Source organism: Thamnophis elegans, chromosome 1 (genome assembly GCF_009769535.1).
Source record: "Thamnophis elegans isolate rThaEle1 chromosome 1, rThaEle1.pri, whole genome shotgun sequence".
Lineage (NCBI taxonomy): Eukaryota > Metazoa > Chordata > Lepidosauria > Squamata > Colubridae > Thamnophis > Thamnophis elegans.
In genome coordinates, this window is record NC_045541.1 from 159,928,485 (window position 1) to 159,944,944 (window position 16,460).

The 16,460-nt window shown below is 43.3% G+C and overlaps 1 protein-coding gene across 1 annotated transcript; it reads left to right on the top strand.

Moving 5' to 3' along the window:
* Window positions 1-315: 315 nt before the first annotated feature.
* Window positions 316-15,371, top strand: VCPKMT (valosin containing protein lysine methyltransferase). The gene is made up of 6 exons (XM_032236904.1): window positions 316-3,665; window positions 4,867-4,977; window positions 11,435-11,507; window positions 12,419-12,538; window positions 12,757-12,860; window positions 14,149-15,371. Coding segments are annotated over exons 1-6 (696 nt in total). The 5' UTR covers window positions 316-3,378; the 3' UTR covers window positions 14,150-15,371.
* Window positions 15,372-16,460: the final 1,089 nt, after the last annotated feature.

Consider the following 16,460-nt stretch of genomic DNA (forward strand, 5'->3'; position numbering starts at 1 on the left):
CACCACCTTTTATAGTTACTTAGTAATTAGGATAACCTGTATCCTGCACGTGCGCACACCCATACCTTTGTAACTGAGAACAAAAACCACCCGGAAATTAATCGAGGATTGTTGTCAGTCAGTAATCACTAGATTTGTAGATTCACTCAGCTGTTTGTGGAGGAGTGAAGCCTGATGAATCCTGGCAGCTGGCCCAGGTTTCTCCCCTGAATGGCAGCTCCAGGCCTCTGGGCTGGCTGGAGCTGACATGCGGCCTCCTACCACGGAGACAGCATTTGGCGAGCTATAAATTACAGTCAGTTAGGAGTCAAAGGACCCCTTCCCCCTGGTTTTGTGAGATGTCTGTGGTGGAATCTCGCTATCAGGTGGGGCGCCCTACAGTCCTGCTATGAACCCACGATGCCTCCGACAGGGCATAACCATTCCATAAAGCAAGGTATTGTAACTGTCCCTTGTGCCACCTGGTATCTAGTATATCTTGCACTACATAGTGCTGTTCCCCATCTACAGTAACCGTAGTGGGTCTCCTCTGATATCAGATGCCTGAACTGATTGGAGCAGGCTGCAGTTTAAGACTGGATGTGTTTTCCCCAGTAGAGGGGGGGAGTCTTAGCTGCATTGTGACTGGGTTAATAACTCGCAAGATTGGGAAAGGCCCAATGAATTTGGGCCCAAGTTTCTTACATGGCAACAGCAGCCCGAGATATTTAGTGGAGAGATATACCCTCTGGCCTACGTGGAAAAGTCCTTGTGCCCTCCGCCTTTGGGACATCTTACTATGGATACTTTTTACTAGGCATTGCATAAGATACACACAGGTTTCCCTAACAACACAGAAAACTAAAAGGACTACTAAAAATGTACTACTACTTACCAGTTGTTATTTATGCTCTATTATTGGTGCATGTAGCCATTAAAAGTTTGCAAGTCTTATTTTAATCTTTATTATGCCCTTAGAGCCAGAAAACATCAAATATGCATAGCTTGCAAGTTAAAACTAATATTGCGGCAACAGATATGAGGGGGAAGAATGTATTTGGTAGTAAAGAAAATTGCACCATATTATGGCATGTTTGTTCTGAGTTAAGATGTCATGTGCACCTAACCATTTTGTTATACAATTAACAATTCTGACTGTGAATTGTTACATGTGAATCCATTCAATAGTGGCTTATTCAAGAAACTCTTGTAAACAATACATGATTTGTTGTAACCCCAACATATTTGAAGACAGGTCATATGAAATGAGTCCCATTTGCACATAAGAGGTTGATGCTCTATTCATATGAATAATTAATAAAAGGTTTTTGTATGTTCACAGTTTCAAATATTAAAACCAAGTCTTAATAACTCATGGAAACTCAGCTTCTTGCATCAGAAAGGTAAAAATTGCTTCTGATAATGCTATAATTCAATAACCAGGTAAAGCCTACAGTGTTATATTTATGCAGCCAGAATGGGTCTCATTGCTGTGTAAAAGTAACAAAATAGCTTTCCCTATTATTATGTAATATGAGAAACAGAATACTTTCTATACAGGTAACTTCATTCTGATGTACACTGTTTCATCTATGAATACCTTTCTCTTAAAAAGGCAGAAAATATAAACACACTGAATTAGATATTTAGAATAGGTCTGTGTGGGTGGATGTGGGTGTGGTATGGGATGGGCTATGGGTACCTTTGCATGATCTTGGTGTCCTATCCCACCTGATCAGACTCATCATATCACTGTTCACTGATCAGGAGGCAATAGTGAGAACACTTTATGGTGATAGATTTATTCAGAATCAGGGAGTTAGGGATGTATTTTATCACCTTTTCCAATCTGTATGCTGAAATGATTATGCGGAAATTAGATCTGAAACTATCTGATGGAGTGAAGATTGGGGGAAGAATCAAATAACTTACGCAGGTGATACAACACTATCGGCTGAAAATAAGGAAGATCTGGAAAAAATGATCTGGAAAACAAGGATGAAAGTAAAAAGTAGGATTGAGTCTTAACATCAGGAGGAGGAACTGTATAGAAAACACAAATAATGACAACAGCTGCAGATGAACATGAGAGATTTAAAATCAACAAGGAGGACATTGAATTAGTTTGAGAATTTATCTTTTTTGGATCCAAAACTGTTCACAATGGCACTTCTAGTCCTGAAAGCAAATGCAGAATAATCTTAGACCGTGCTGCAATGATTAACAAGAATAAGATCTGGAAAAGCAAATGTATATAATATAAATGCAAATGGCAGGGTAGATAGAACTGTAAAGGTATAGGTATAGGTCTTCCCTATAACGATGTATGAGTGTGAGAGTTGGACACTAAGAATGGCTTATCGAAGAATTCATGCGTTTGAACTGTAATGCTGGCATAAATTATTACGTATACCACCTACAGCCAGAGTAACAGGGAGGTGCTGAATCACATAAGATTAGACATAACACTAGAAGCTAAAATCATAACACTATGTCTAATTTACTTTGGCCATATCATGAATGCAACTTCATTGGAGAAGGCAATGATGCTAGGAATGGCTAGTGGAACAAGAAGGACAAGCAACCAAGCATGCTGGCTTGATAACATCAAATCTGACGCAAAGTTGAACATCCAACAATTGAAAGAAGCAGGGCTTTGACAGGGTAGCATGGAAAGCATTTGCCTATAAAGTCGCAAAGAGTCGGACACGCCTATATATTTCAACCACCCAACCAACGAGTATATGAAATTTGTTCAATTTCAATAACTGCCTATCCTACCTGCAGCCAACAATCAAATCAGTTGAGACCAAGTACAACATTATAGGACTAGTCATTATTTCTCAGCCCACACTACGTCATGGGATTGTTATTGGGAAAATAGAAGGAGAAAATGTATTGGAAATGGACATAAACGTGACATCAGCTGAGAAAAAAATAATGCCTGTCAATACAACCAAGAAATACAAAACCAGATTTTCAAGGTCTAGCAAAAGGCCGGCAGGATTGGGGGCATCCTAATCTCGGCAAGGGAGGATGTTCCCCGAGGGCAGAGACCACGGACGGCCCCTCAGACACACACACACACAGTCACAGTTAACATGAAGCAGCTATTTCGCTTTTTGCCTGACTGTCCTCATTCATGACTGCACCGCTATTTCTGCCGCCTCCGCCGCTGCTATTCTCACGTTGTCCGTCTACCCTATTCTTATCCGGAGACACGCCCTTCGCGTAGGAATTCACGGAGTAGGGAAACCTAGCGGAGACTGGAAGAAAGTCTCCGCGCTGATCCTTCGGGGCAGCTGCGAGCGGAGAAGAGCGGCTGCCCGGTCTCCCTTCCTAGCTCCCAGTCAGAGGACGCCGCCGGAAAACAAGGCCCGCTTTGCCCGTCCTTCCTTCATGCCGCCGCCGCCGCCGCCGCAAGCGGCGGTCGTCTTCGAACGGGAGCTGCCCCGGCGGGACGGCTCCGGGATCCTCCGGCTGACGCAGCGTTCAGCCGGTGGGACGGGCTCGGTGGTGTGGGACGCCGCGCTGGTGCTGGCCCGCTTCCTGGAGAAGAGCGCGGCGCAAACAGGGCAAGGCACGGAGCAGAGCGGCGGAAGCCCGGTGGGCGTTCTCCGCCACAAGGCCGCGCTCGAATTGGGCGCCGGCACCGGCCTCGTCGGCCTCGTGGCTGCCAGCCTCGGGTACGGGAGCGAGGGCAGGCGGGCGTGGGGCAATCCTGGGCTGCCGGGCCTTCTCTGGGAGTTGCTGCACCGCGTTAGGTCTTCTGCCCTGCCTTAGATGTTCTCTCGGGTCTGGCAGAGAAAAGGGCGACGATCCGTGCGGCTCCTATGTGGGAAGCAGCTCCTCTAGACCCCCCCGGGCTTCTGATGGAAGCAGAAAGGAGCTCGAGAGCCCTGCTACCATCTCAACACCTTCCTGACCAGAGAGTATTTACCAAGAAAGTTTTTTCTTTATCTCTTTTGGGGATGTACTTACTTATTTATAGTTCAGGTTTCTAAACCACCCATCTCCCCCAAAGAGGAACTTTTAACCCACTTACTACTTACACAAAGTGCAAACCCACCCCCACCCCCGGCTGTTGAATAAATCCATCTTGGATAGGCTCACACTAAACCAGAAATAATTGCTTACAAATTGTAATGGCTGTAATCATTCGAAAAGTTAAGCAATAAACAAGTCACACTACACCTTAGCATGTCAAGCAAATAGTTAATCATGCACAACACTGATGATGCAAAATTCCCTCTGTATGCCTGCTCCATTGGAGGAAGCGAGAGAGAGACGGAGATTATTTTATCTCTAGGACTATTATAAAGGGTTATTGCAGTTATTTGAAAGTAAGCTAGGCCATATTTCACATGTAATATTTTCCAGCTTTATCTAATTTATTTGCCAAGAGAACTGGCTCTGTGTTGCCTTAATACATTTAGTTCTGTTCATGATTTGCTTTGGCAGGAATTTCCTGTACATGATTTGCTTTCTTCTTTAAAAATTGACATTGTGGAAGGGAGCCATGCTTGTCTACTGTGGCAAATCATCAGTATGGATTCTGATAGCACCTTTTCCAACTAACATACCTTATTAAAAGGCAGATCATTTTATCAGATGCACACAAATCTAAACCCTATATTAGTCTTAGCCCAATGTTTCTTAACTTTGGCAGCTTGAAGATGTGGGACCTTCAACTCCCAGAATTCCCCAGTAAGCGTAGACAAATTTAAGAAACCCTGGTTCAGCCACTGAAATTAGCTGTAGTTCACAAAATTTTATACTATTCAGTGGGTGGATTTTATACTTTCATGCTGTTTTCTCTCTTGCATTGCTTGAATAATAGTGCAGGACCAGGAATACTAACATATTTTCCTTCCATCTTTTTTGTAGAGCAAATGTTACTGTTACTGATCTGGAGGAAGTTCAGGATTTATTAAAAGTGAACATTGAAAATAATGAACATCTTGTGTCAGGTTCTATTCAAGCCAAGGTACTGAAATGGTTTGTATTAATTTTTTTTATTTACTTTTAAGAAATTGAAAACCTATTTTGGTTAATCAGACAGTTACAACAGAGTCGAATTTATTTTATATGTTTAATCATATTTTTAAACCATCTCCCTCACAGAGGGAAGATGACAAGATTAACAAGACAGATTAAATATTTTTAGCGTACCTCAGTCTGCAAAGGATCTTGATAAATTGTTGGAGTGAATTATATATATTTAAAGTTACACTATAAAGTTTGATAGGACTTTGGAAAATTTAAATAAATGATACATCAGATGTGCATCTAACTATACTGCTTTAAGAAACTTGGCTAAAATTCAGGGCCTACATAAAATAACTAATGAATCAAATGTTATTTCTATATTTTTCATTAGATTGATTAGATTCATATGGCCATTTGCCTCATATAAAGCAATTCTGGGTGACTAATACAATATAAACACTGGAGTTAGGTGGCCAATAAGGGTGTGTCTGAAGAGAGTGTTTGATTGGTGAGTATGATAGGACCGGGAGTGCGACCTGGAGTCCCCTCCACTGAGTGCAGAAGCAGAAGTGGATGGGGGCCCAGACTCGCCTCCCGTCCTGGAGTGAATGGTACGCGTGGCCTGCTGGGAAGAATGGGAGCCATGGGGGAGGGTGGAGGGGATGGGGGGATGTCGGAGCATTTTGGTTACGACTGGGAGGGGCAGATATGACGGGAGCTGTAGGGCTAGCCATTACAGGGGAAGAAGGACTCACTACATTACAGCGATTCCTTGTTCCGGCCCCTCAGACTCAACTCAAGGACCTGGTGGCAGAGGAGTTCAGGGCCCTGGTCTCAGGTTGTTGCTGCTAAATGCCAGGTCGATTGTGAACAAAGCTCCCCTCGTCTGGGATTTAATATTAGACAAGGAGGCAGACCTGGCATGTATAACCGAAACCTGGCTGGGCCAAGAGGGAGGAGTCCCCCTCTCAGAAATGTGCCCAGATGGGTTCCAAGTGCTCCACCAACCACGGCACCAGAGAAGGGTTGGGGGAGTAGCAGTTATCGTCCGAAGGTCGTTAGTTCCTCGCAGGATCCCTGCCCCAGAGATTGTGGGGTGTGAGAGTCTCCTCTTGAAGTTGGACCTAGGGGTTCAGTTGGGCTTGCTGTTGACGTACCTACCTCCCAGCTGCGTCACGACAGCCCTGCCTGTGCTGCTAGAGGCAGTAGCCGGGTTGGCAGTGGAGTTCCCCAGACTAATGGTACTGGGGGACTTTAATCTGCCATCTCTCGGTGAACACTCAGATGGGGCACAGGAGTTCATGGCTTCCATGACAACCATGGACTTGACCCAGGTAGTTCAGGGTCCAATTCATAGAGCAGGACACATGCTTGACCTTGTATTTCTCTCGGGGCAGTGGAGGCGTGATCTCGAGTTAAGGAGAATAGAGACCTCGCCCTTGTCATGGTCAGATCACTCCTTGCTGAGGCTTGACTTCAGGACGCTACTCCCCCATTGCAGGGAGGTGGAGCCGACTAAGTGGTTCCGCCCCAGGCGCCTGATGGACCCAGAGGGATTTCAGAGGGAGCTTGGAGAGATACCTGACTCCCTTGTCCACAATCCGGCCGAGTCTTTGATCGCTGCCTGGAACGTTGCGGCGCCTGAAGCATTGGATCGGATTCCGCCTTTGAGGCCTCTCCGCGGCAGTGGATCCAGGAGGGCACCTTGGAGATGAAGCACCAAAAGAGAAACCTAGAGCGACGTTGGAGGGCTAGTAACTCTGAATCTGATCGATCACTATTAAGAGCCTTTATCAGGACTTACCTAACGGCGATACGGGCGGCAAAATATACGCATTTTTCCGCTCTTATTGCGTCCGCGGAATCTCGCCCAGCCGCCCTGTTTAGGGTGACCCGCTCCCTCCTGAAAGGTGAGGAGGCGTGGGAACCCCTGCAGGGAAGAGCTGAGGAGTTTGTTCAGTTTCTGTCGGATAAAATCACTCAGATTCGGACAGAGCTGGACTCCGCTTGGACAGTACCAGCCAAGATGCCGAGGGTTAGTTTTAATCGGATTTTCTGGGATGAGTTCGAATTTGTCATCCCTGAGGAAGTGAACAAGGCCATGGGAGCGATGAGTGCCTCCACCTGTTTATTGGACCCGTGCCCCTCCTGGCTGGTTTCGACCAGCAGAGAGGTGACACGAGGCTGGCTCCAGACGATTACTAACGCATCTTTGCAGGAGGGGTCTTTCCTGCAACCATTAAAGGAAGCAGTGGTAAGACCCCTCCTCAAGAAGCCTTCCCTGGACCCAGCTATTTTGAAAAACTATCGTCCTGTCTCCAACCTTCCTTTTTTGGGGAAGGTTGTTGAGAAGGTAGTGGCCCTTCAACTCCGACGGACCTTGAATGAAACGGATTATCTAGACTCCTTTCAGTCCAGTTTCAGGCCTGGGTACAGCACGGAAACCGCTTTGGTCGCCCTGACCGATGATCTCTGGCGGGCCAGAGATAGGGGACATTCCTCTATCCTGGTGCTTCTTGACCTCTCAGCGGCCTTCAATACCATCGACCATGGTATCCTTCTGCGACGCCTAGGGGAGGTGGGAGTGAGAGGCACCGTTTTACGGTAGTTCTCCTCTTACCTCTCTGACAGGTCGCAGTAGGTGTTGGTCGGGGGGCAAAAGTCGACCCCTAGGCCCCTCAAATGTGGTGTGCCACAAGGTTCGGTCTTGTCCCCCCTCCTATTTAACATCTACATGAAGCCGCTGGGTGAGATCATGTGACAGCACGGGGTAAAGTACCATCAATATGCAGATGATACTCAACTGTATCTTTCTGCCAGCTCAGTGTAGCGGCGGACGTGATGTGCCAATGCCTGGAGGCTGTTAGGATCTGGATGGGGGTGAACAAACTTGTGCTCAATCCCGATAAGACTGAGTGGCTTTGGATGCTGCCCCCGAAGGACAGCTTAGACAGTCCATCCTTAACCCTGGGGGGTGAAAATTTACGCCCCTCAGAGAGGGTCCGCAATTTGGGGGTCCTCCTGGATTTGCAGCTGAAACTGGAACATCATCTATCAGCTGTGACCTTTGCCCAGGTTCGTCTGGTGCACCAATTGCGGCCCTATTTGGATCGGGAGGCACTTCAAACGGTTACTCACGCCCTTGTCACCTCAAGGCTGGATTATTGCAATGCGCTCTACATGGGGCTACGCTTGAAAAGCGTTCGGAGACTGCAGTTAGTCCAGAATGCAGCTGCGCGAGCGATATTGGGTGCACCGAGGTACACCCACGTTACACCTATCCTCCGCGAGCTGCACTGGCTACCAATTGGTCTCCGGACGCAATTCAAGGTGTTGGTTATTACCTTTAAAGCCCTACATGACTTAGGGCCAGCGTACCTTCGAGACCGCCTACTGCCACATACCTCCCAGCGGCCAGTAAGATCCCACAGATTGGGCCTCCTTCAGATGCTGTCAGCCAGACAGTGTCGGCTGGCGGGCCCCCGGAGGAGAGCCTTCTCTGTGGCTGCTCCGACTCTTTGGAATCAGCTACTCTCAGAGATCCGGACCATACCCACTCTCATGGCCTTCAGGAAAGCTGTAAAAACTTGGCTGTTCCGGCAGGCCTGGGGCTGTTGACCTCACTGTTGAGGTCCAGCCCTGATTAGAATGAATGTAGGAGGTGTTGCTATTTTTTTTTTTGGTTATGTGTTCATTATGTGTCTTTTTTTTCTTTCTCTTTTTTGTAAGCTGCCCGGAGTCCTTCGGGATTGGGCGGCATATAAATTTTATAAATAAATAAATAAATAAATAAATAAATAAATAAATAAATAAATAAATAAATAAATAAAGTAAGTTTAAATTATTAATAATGATAAGAATAACATTAGTAAAATAACTAAGTTCTATAGATAAGACACATCAGGAAACAAAAGGAAAAATGACCACTGAAGATAAACCAATCAGTAACAAATATTCCCAATATTGTTTATGTTACATCATCAACCTTCTGGGCTTTAGTTGCTTATTGTATTTCCCCAGTGATGTTTTGTTAGATTTGGTAGGAAAGACCTATTCCAGGTGCTGAGGCAAGAGATACCATCCAGCCTCCTATGCCATGGCACCAACCCTCTGCAACATCTCCTCAGAGTAATTAGGCCCTGAATTTGCTGGTCTTTTTCAAGACATTACAAACTTGGTTTGCTCTCAAGCTTGGGGTCATGATAGTGTGGATGATCCTGTTTCTGGGTCATGGTTCTATTAAATGTGGGATGTCATGAGTGGTCTCAGCTGTTATCATATATATATATATATATATATATATATATATATATATATATATATATATATATATATATATATATATATATATATATATATGTATGTTATATTTATGCTGATAAATAAATAAAGGGAGACTAGTATAGATCTATTTCAAGCTATTTAGCTCTCATCAGCTAGCCATACCCAAGTTTGGGAATCGAACCTGTGCTCTATTGCCTCCCAGGCAGGGAGTTAACCATTTGAGCTACAGAGAACGACTCCTTTATCAGCCAGCCAGGGTGGGAGGTATATACTTAAAGTCACAACCCCTGGTATGCCCAAGTATGGGAGGAAGGTCACACTTCCACTCTCTGTCATTAGGCTCGTCACAAGAGACCATCCAGACAGAAACCCAATATTTTTTACTGTTGCCTTTTTTGTTACATTTGTTATATTTATGCTGATAAATAAATAAAGGGAGACTAGTATAGATCTATTTCAAGCTATTTAGCTCTCATCAGCTAGCCATACCCAAGTTTGGGAATCAAACCTGTGCTCTATTGCCTCCCAGGCAGGGAGTTAACCATTTGAGCTACAGAGAACGACTCCTTTATCAAATATTTTTTACAATATTTCTGTAAATATTGGGTTTCTGTCTGGATGGTCTCTTGTGACGAGCCTAATGACAGAGAGTGGAAGTGTGACCTTCCTCCCATACTTGGGCATACCAGGGGTTGTGACTTTGTATATACCTCCCACCCTGGCTGGCTGATAAAGGAGTCGTTCTCTGTAGCTCAAATGGTTAACTCCCTGCCTGGGAGGCAATAGAGCACAGGTTCGATTCCCAAACTTGGGTATGGCTAGCTGATGAGAGCTAAATAGCTTGAAATAGATCTATACTAGTCTCCCTTTATTTATTTATCAGCATAAATATAACAAATGTAACAAAAAAGGCAACAGTAAAAAATATTGGGTTTCTGTCTGGATGGTCTCTTGTGACGAGCCTAATGACAGAGAGTGGAAGTGTGACCTTCCTCCCATACTTGGGCATACCAGGGGTTGTGACTTTAAGTATATACCTCCCACCCTGGCTGGCTGATAAAGGAGTCGTTCTCTGTAGCTCAAATGGTTAACTCCCTGCCTGGGAGGCAATAGAGCACAGGTTCGATTCCCAAAAACTTGGGTATGGCTAGCTGATGAGAGCTAAATAGCTTGAAATAGATCTATACTAGTCTCCCTTTATTTATTTATCAGCATAAATATAACAAATATATATATATATATATAGTGGTTTTTTTTTTTATTTGTGCTGATAAATAAATAAAGGGAGACTAGTATAGATCTATTTCAAGCTATTTAGCTCTCATCAGCTAGCCATACCCTTACTGGGATTTGAACCTGGGCTATATTGCACACTAGGCATACTAGGCAGAGATCTTAGCCATTAGGGCCCAGGCTCTCATCCTGTTATCAGCGAAGCCAGGGTGGAAGGTATTTTTACAACCCCTGGTAAGCCCCAATCAACCACAATTATAAGATATATATATATATCTTATAATTGTGGTTGTTTTATTCTGTTTTTAATTGTTAGCCCCCCCCTGCCCCAAGATTCATGTCAGATATACAGCCATATCAGTGGTGGGTTTCAAATTTTTTTAGAACCTCTTCTGTAGGTGTGGCCTGCTTTGTGGGTGTGGCTTGCCAGCAATGTGACCGGGTAGGGGTGGCTTGCCAGCCATGTGACCGAGTGAAAGTGGCTTGGCAGTCATGTGACTGGGTAGGCGTGGCCAACTTGTAAAATGTGGTGAAACTCACTTAACAACACTCTTGCTTAGCAACCAAAATGTTGGCTCAGAAACTCTGGCATTTGAAGCACGCAAGTCTTAAAGCTGTCAAGTTACAAAACCCTTGCACCCCTAACCCTTTAGAAAAAAAAAACCCAGGAGTGTTCAAACTTGACAGCTTTAAGACTTTAAGGTTTAGATAGGACTCTTAGAGGCGGGCGGGGCGTTTGGTGAGCCAGCCAATCAATGCGCAGTGGGTGGGGCAAGCATGGTGCGGACAGGCGGGGGGAGGGAGCTGGAACCGGTTCTAAACAGCACAGTAGATTTCTGGAACCTCTTCTATAGAAGAGGTTAGAACTGGCAGGAACCCACCCCTGAGCCATATGGACTAGTTAAATAAGTAATCCACAAGTCTTTACTCCTTTTATTCACATGTTTAGGGGGGAGGATGTAACAGATTTTCTTCCTGCGCCTGATTTCATATTGATGGCAGACTGCATCTACTATAAAGAGGTAAACTGCATTCCATTAATTAATATCAGTGGGCTAAGAATAGAGTTGAGGGCAGTCAAAGAATCTCTAGCCCTGTAATTGGGATTAAACTTGTGACATCCTTTGAACTGATTTTGATGCTGTGAGATCATGGTAGAAATGCCACAGTAAAATGATAATCAGTGGGCTGTGTTTTCTTTCTCCAGTAGGGAGTACAAAGTCTATGAACACCTTTGAACTTTTGAGTCTTATGTTTGGCTATTAGATTTCTGAATGATCTCGAGGAGCTCACCCTGCCCAAATTCTTTAAAATTGCATTTAATTATGGTTAAAAAAAGCCCTTTCCTTTCTGTTAAAGGGCTAAGGTCCTTGCACCTATCTTATCTTCACATCATTTCTGTGAGACACATACAGGCAGTCATAGCGAGTAGTCCAATGTTATCCAGTGAATTTCATAAGTAAATAGGATGTTGAGTCCAGATCTTCCAGTTTTGGTCAGATGCTATACGTTTAGGGTAGACAGCCAAGGACCCCAATGATGTTTTAGACTACAGTTCCCATAAACATTCAGCATGACGATTTATTCATGATTTTGAAAGTTGGAATCTAGGCAATTGAGAGTTCTCTCCTTCTCTAACTCCTATGTCATCTTTTGTCAGGCTGATAGAATATAAAAATAATAGCCTTTCAGTACCTCATGATTGTCATCCTAAGTCTATATTCTTTCTCTGGATTCTACTTGCACTTACTACTGCTAGTTGCCTGGTAATTATTCAAAATAACTTAAAGTTTTGAGAGGCCATCAAAAAAAAAATAATACGTGCTAATAAAGTGATCCAGTTGCTTGTATTCAGCTTTTTGAAGTACAAATTGGACTGAGCCATATATAAACGGTGGAGGCTAAATGTCAAATATCTAACTTTCATGATTAGTCACTGGAACCATTGGTTAAGACCCTGAGGGACTTGGCTGGCTTGGATACTTTCATCCTTTGTTGTTACGAAGAAAGGACTGTGGGACAAAACCCAGAAGTAGAGAAAAGATACTTTGAGGTGAGTCACATTCAAGTGGATCTGAAGGAATCAAATTTCTCTGGAGAGGGGGTCTTTGCAAGAATAGAAGGGCAGGTTTTCAAAACCAGGATTCTAAAATACTGAGTAATGATTTCATGCTTTCTATTATTTCCTAAAACAGTCATAAGCAGCACAAATAACATTTTGAGAATACTGTGGTTTTTAAGAGCTTATTCTGGTATAATTTTAAATCACAGCTTCTTCAGAGGGACTTTGAGTTGCAAAAGGTCCCCTTGGGTGAACATGATGAAGAATATCGGAGTGAAGACATTCATATCTTTATCATGCAAAAGAAAAAATGGTAAGTATTAGCCTTATTGGTTCTTTAAGTGAGTTAAACATGTTCTGGATATCAATCAGAATAGAGCTGGAAGGGACCTTGGAGGTCTAGTCCAATCCCCTTAGCAGACCCTAACATGTTTCCCTGAAAATACAACCTGTCCTGAAAATAAGGCCTTGGCACATTTTTCATGTGGGCAAAAATATAAGCCCCCCCTGAAAATAAGCCCCCTGGACACACACACCCCGGGGTCAGGCAGTATCCCGAAGGCGCCAAGCCGCGGGAGGGGGGAGAAAGGCCCTCATGTTGCTTGGCGCCTTCGGGATACCGTTAGGTCAGGAAGTGGCATTCTGCCTGGCCAGATGGGGGAGTTGAGAGTATGCCAACCCGAAAACAATAAGCCCTCCCCTGATAATAAGGCCCAAGCCATATTTTGTGGATGAAAAGAAAATAAGACCCTGTCTTATTTTCGGGAAAACACAGTATAACCAAACCATCTTCCCTCCTTACAAGCCGATTGAATAAAAATTATTTGAGACTCTGATTTAGTTTCAGAGTTGTCCACTTAAAAATCAAATCCATCTTTATTCCAGTTACATATAGCATACATTTGAAATCTCTTATCTTTTTTGACCTCCATTTCTTTACATATTCAATTTATATGTCACCTGAGTGACATATAAATTCAGTGACTCTGAGCGGTTTAGAAATTATTAAAAATAAGAAAACACCACAAAACAAAAAAGAATGAAGATGCACCGATAAAATAAAATCAGATGAGAAACAAAAAGAGAAAGAAAAAAAAGGGGGATTTCAAACATGCTCATCAAAGGCCAAGGTGAAAATCCGAGTTTTCAGGGTTCTTCAAAACACAAGTAGAGAGGGAGCCATTTGAATCTATGGGGGAAACTTTATTCCAGAGGGCAGGCATTGCCTCATAGATGATTCACTGTGGATAAAATGTCCCAGTGCAGATATAATGCTGACTAGGTGTGATTGTTGTTGTGTTAGTTGCGAAGTTGTGTCTGACCCATCACGACCACATGGACAACATTTCTCCAGACCTTCCTGTTCTCTACCATCCCCCGGAGTCCATTTAGACTCACGCCTACTGCTTTAGTGACTTCATCCAGCCACCTCATTCTCTGTTGTCCCTTTCTTCTTTTTCCCTCAATCTTTCCCAGTATTAGGTGTGATAGCATCAAACACATTAGCACATGGCTGAGGGAAGAAAGTGTGTAACATGTAATTATGGAAGGAAATTGTTTTGATTGTTAGATTTAACCAAATTGTTTATTACATTTTTCAGAATATTTCATCATGAAATCCTTGATGGTGTTTTCTGACCTCTAATTTACAGAAGAACTCTGAAGAAAATTGGAAATTAAAGAATTTTTAATAAATTTTCTGCAGAACATCTCTGCAGAAACAGCATATTGTTTTAAACTAAAGTGATCTCAGAAAAAAAACAATTCTCTTGAAAAAGAACTACAGAGGAGAAAGAAAAAAGGAAAGAAAGAGAAAAAGAAGGAAAGAAAAAGAAAGAAGTTAACTTGAGAATGTCAAATGAATGGTTTTCTATGAATATATGCATAATATCCAATTCCTCTTGGGCAAAACCTGTTTTAAAATTAACATTTTATTAGAAAATTTATATATTAAAATTCTTTCTTCTTTAAATGGGCAGAATGAGGCATCATAGGACAACAAGTTTTGAACTAAGGTATCACAAATGGGCTTATCATCCTGCTGGGAAAGGAAGGAAATTAATATGGAGGGAGAAAGAAAGAAGAAGGAACAGAGCAGGGGGAAAACTCAGCACTTTCTTGGCCCATGCTGTTCCCTGAACCTTCACCAAAATCATGTTGTGTTTGTTGAACCCCACACATCCTCCCTGGCCTGTGCCACCCTACCGCTGTGCCTTTCCTAACCCATACAGCACCTCTTGCACACCTCCATTTGCCTTTTCTGACCTGCACCACACTGCCTCTCTGCACCATTCCCAACCTGCATGGCACCTCTCATACTCTCCCAAGCAGTCCCATGCCCCATCTGTGAACACTACCACCCCAATTCTTCTTGAATCACACCACCTCCCTGTGCACCCTCCCCAACCTGTATGGCATCTCTTCCACACATCCGGAAATGCTTCACCAACCACACAGCGCCTCTCATGACTCCCCACTTACCTGTCTGCTAGCCTTGGACTTGCAACTTCCCATTGACTTTTCGCCCACAAGCTTCCCACAAGTAAAGTAAATGGGGAAGCTGGCAAAGGAAGACAGAAGCAAGGAAGAAAATGACGGAATGATAAGGAGGGAGGGAGAAGCATTTCTGATGCTCTTTACCAGTTTCCCCTCATGTCAATTCAATGGGGAAGACGGCGGGAAAACAGAAGTTGTTCCTGCTCCCATAATGTCTTTGCCCATCCGTGGTCATTCTGTTTACTAAAGAAATGTCTGTGAAAGAATGCCCCAGCAAGTGACAGGTTGTCTAATTTAATGATTTATTAAACTATTGTTCTTATCCTAATGCATCTTTACATGTTTGCTGAACTTACTGCATAGTTTCAGACTTTTTTTCAAAATAATATATTGAAAATATAACAGTCACATATAGAGACAAAAGTTAAAAGGCAAAGTCTGCCGTGCATTAGGTAACAGAGTTGCTGTTTTTGTGCAAAGGTAAATGTAGTCTTCAAATTAATGCTAAGACTGCTCAGTGCAATCCCACATGATTTTATTTTATTATTTATTTGTTGATCTATCACATTTATATACTCATCTTGTGCTGGTGTAGCCAATCACAATACTACCATTTACTAGCAGAATATTTTATTCTGGAACTCAAGGCAGCAATGTACATAGTTTTCCTTTTATTCTTCCCCAAGGCAAACAACCTGTGAGGTAGAGAGGGGCTGAGAGAGTAACTAGCTCTAAGTTACCCAGAAAGCTTTTTTAGATTATGGTGGAACAGCACCTGGGTCTGCCCACACCTTCAACACCTCTTGTTTCTTGCATATGGCTCTCTGAAGACATCGCCAACGTCCATAGTCAACAAATCTACCTACAAAAAAACCTGATGATGTGTTCATGGTGAGCCAGTCACCTGCATGTTTAACCAGAGATTAGGTAATCATATATATTTGATTTTCTTCCCTACTGGATTGAGAGTTAAGCCTGTTGGATTTAATTCCAGTTCCATGTCACACTGAGACCAGAAGATGAAAAAGTTAAAGCTTTACATTCAGCTCCAGAATACACTAATGTAGTATTCTTGGCAACAATATGGAAATGATTTGCCACACAAGGTTCTTCCATTTCTCAACTACGCCTATGGCATAGGCATTCACTGAAGGTTTTCATGCAAGAATTATTGGATTTTGGCAGTACACAAACAAATAAAAAGAATCTGATGGCTAAAAAAGCTAACGGCAGCTACATACTGTCTGCCATTGCTGAGAACCTGCAACGCAGGGCGTGAAAATTAACTTATTTTGGGGACAGCCAACTTCTCCAATGCCAGAGGGAGGCAGTATAAGATTGGAGACTTACTCTAGCCTTCTCCCAGACTAGCACATAAATTTTCCAGAGAAATGTGTATATCCAGTGCTTTACAAAG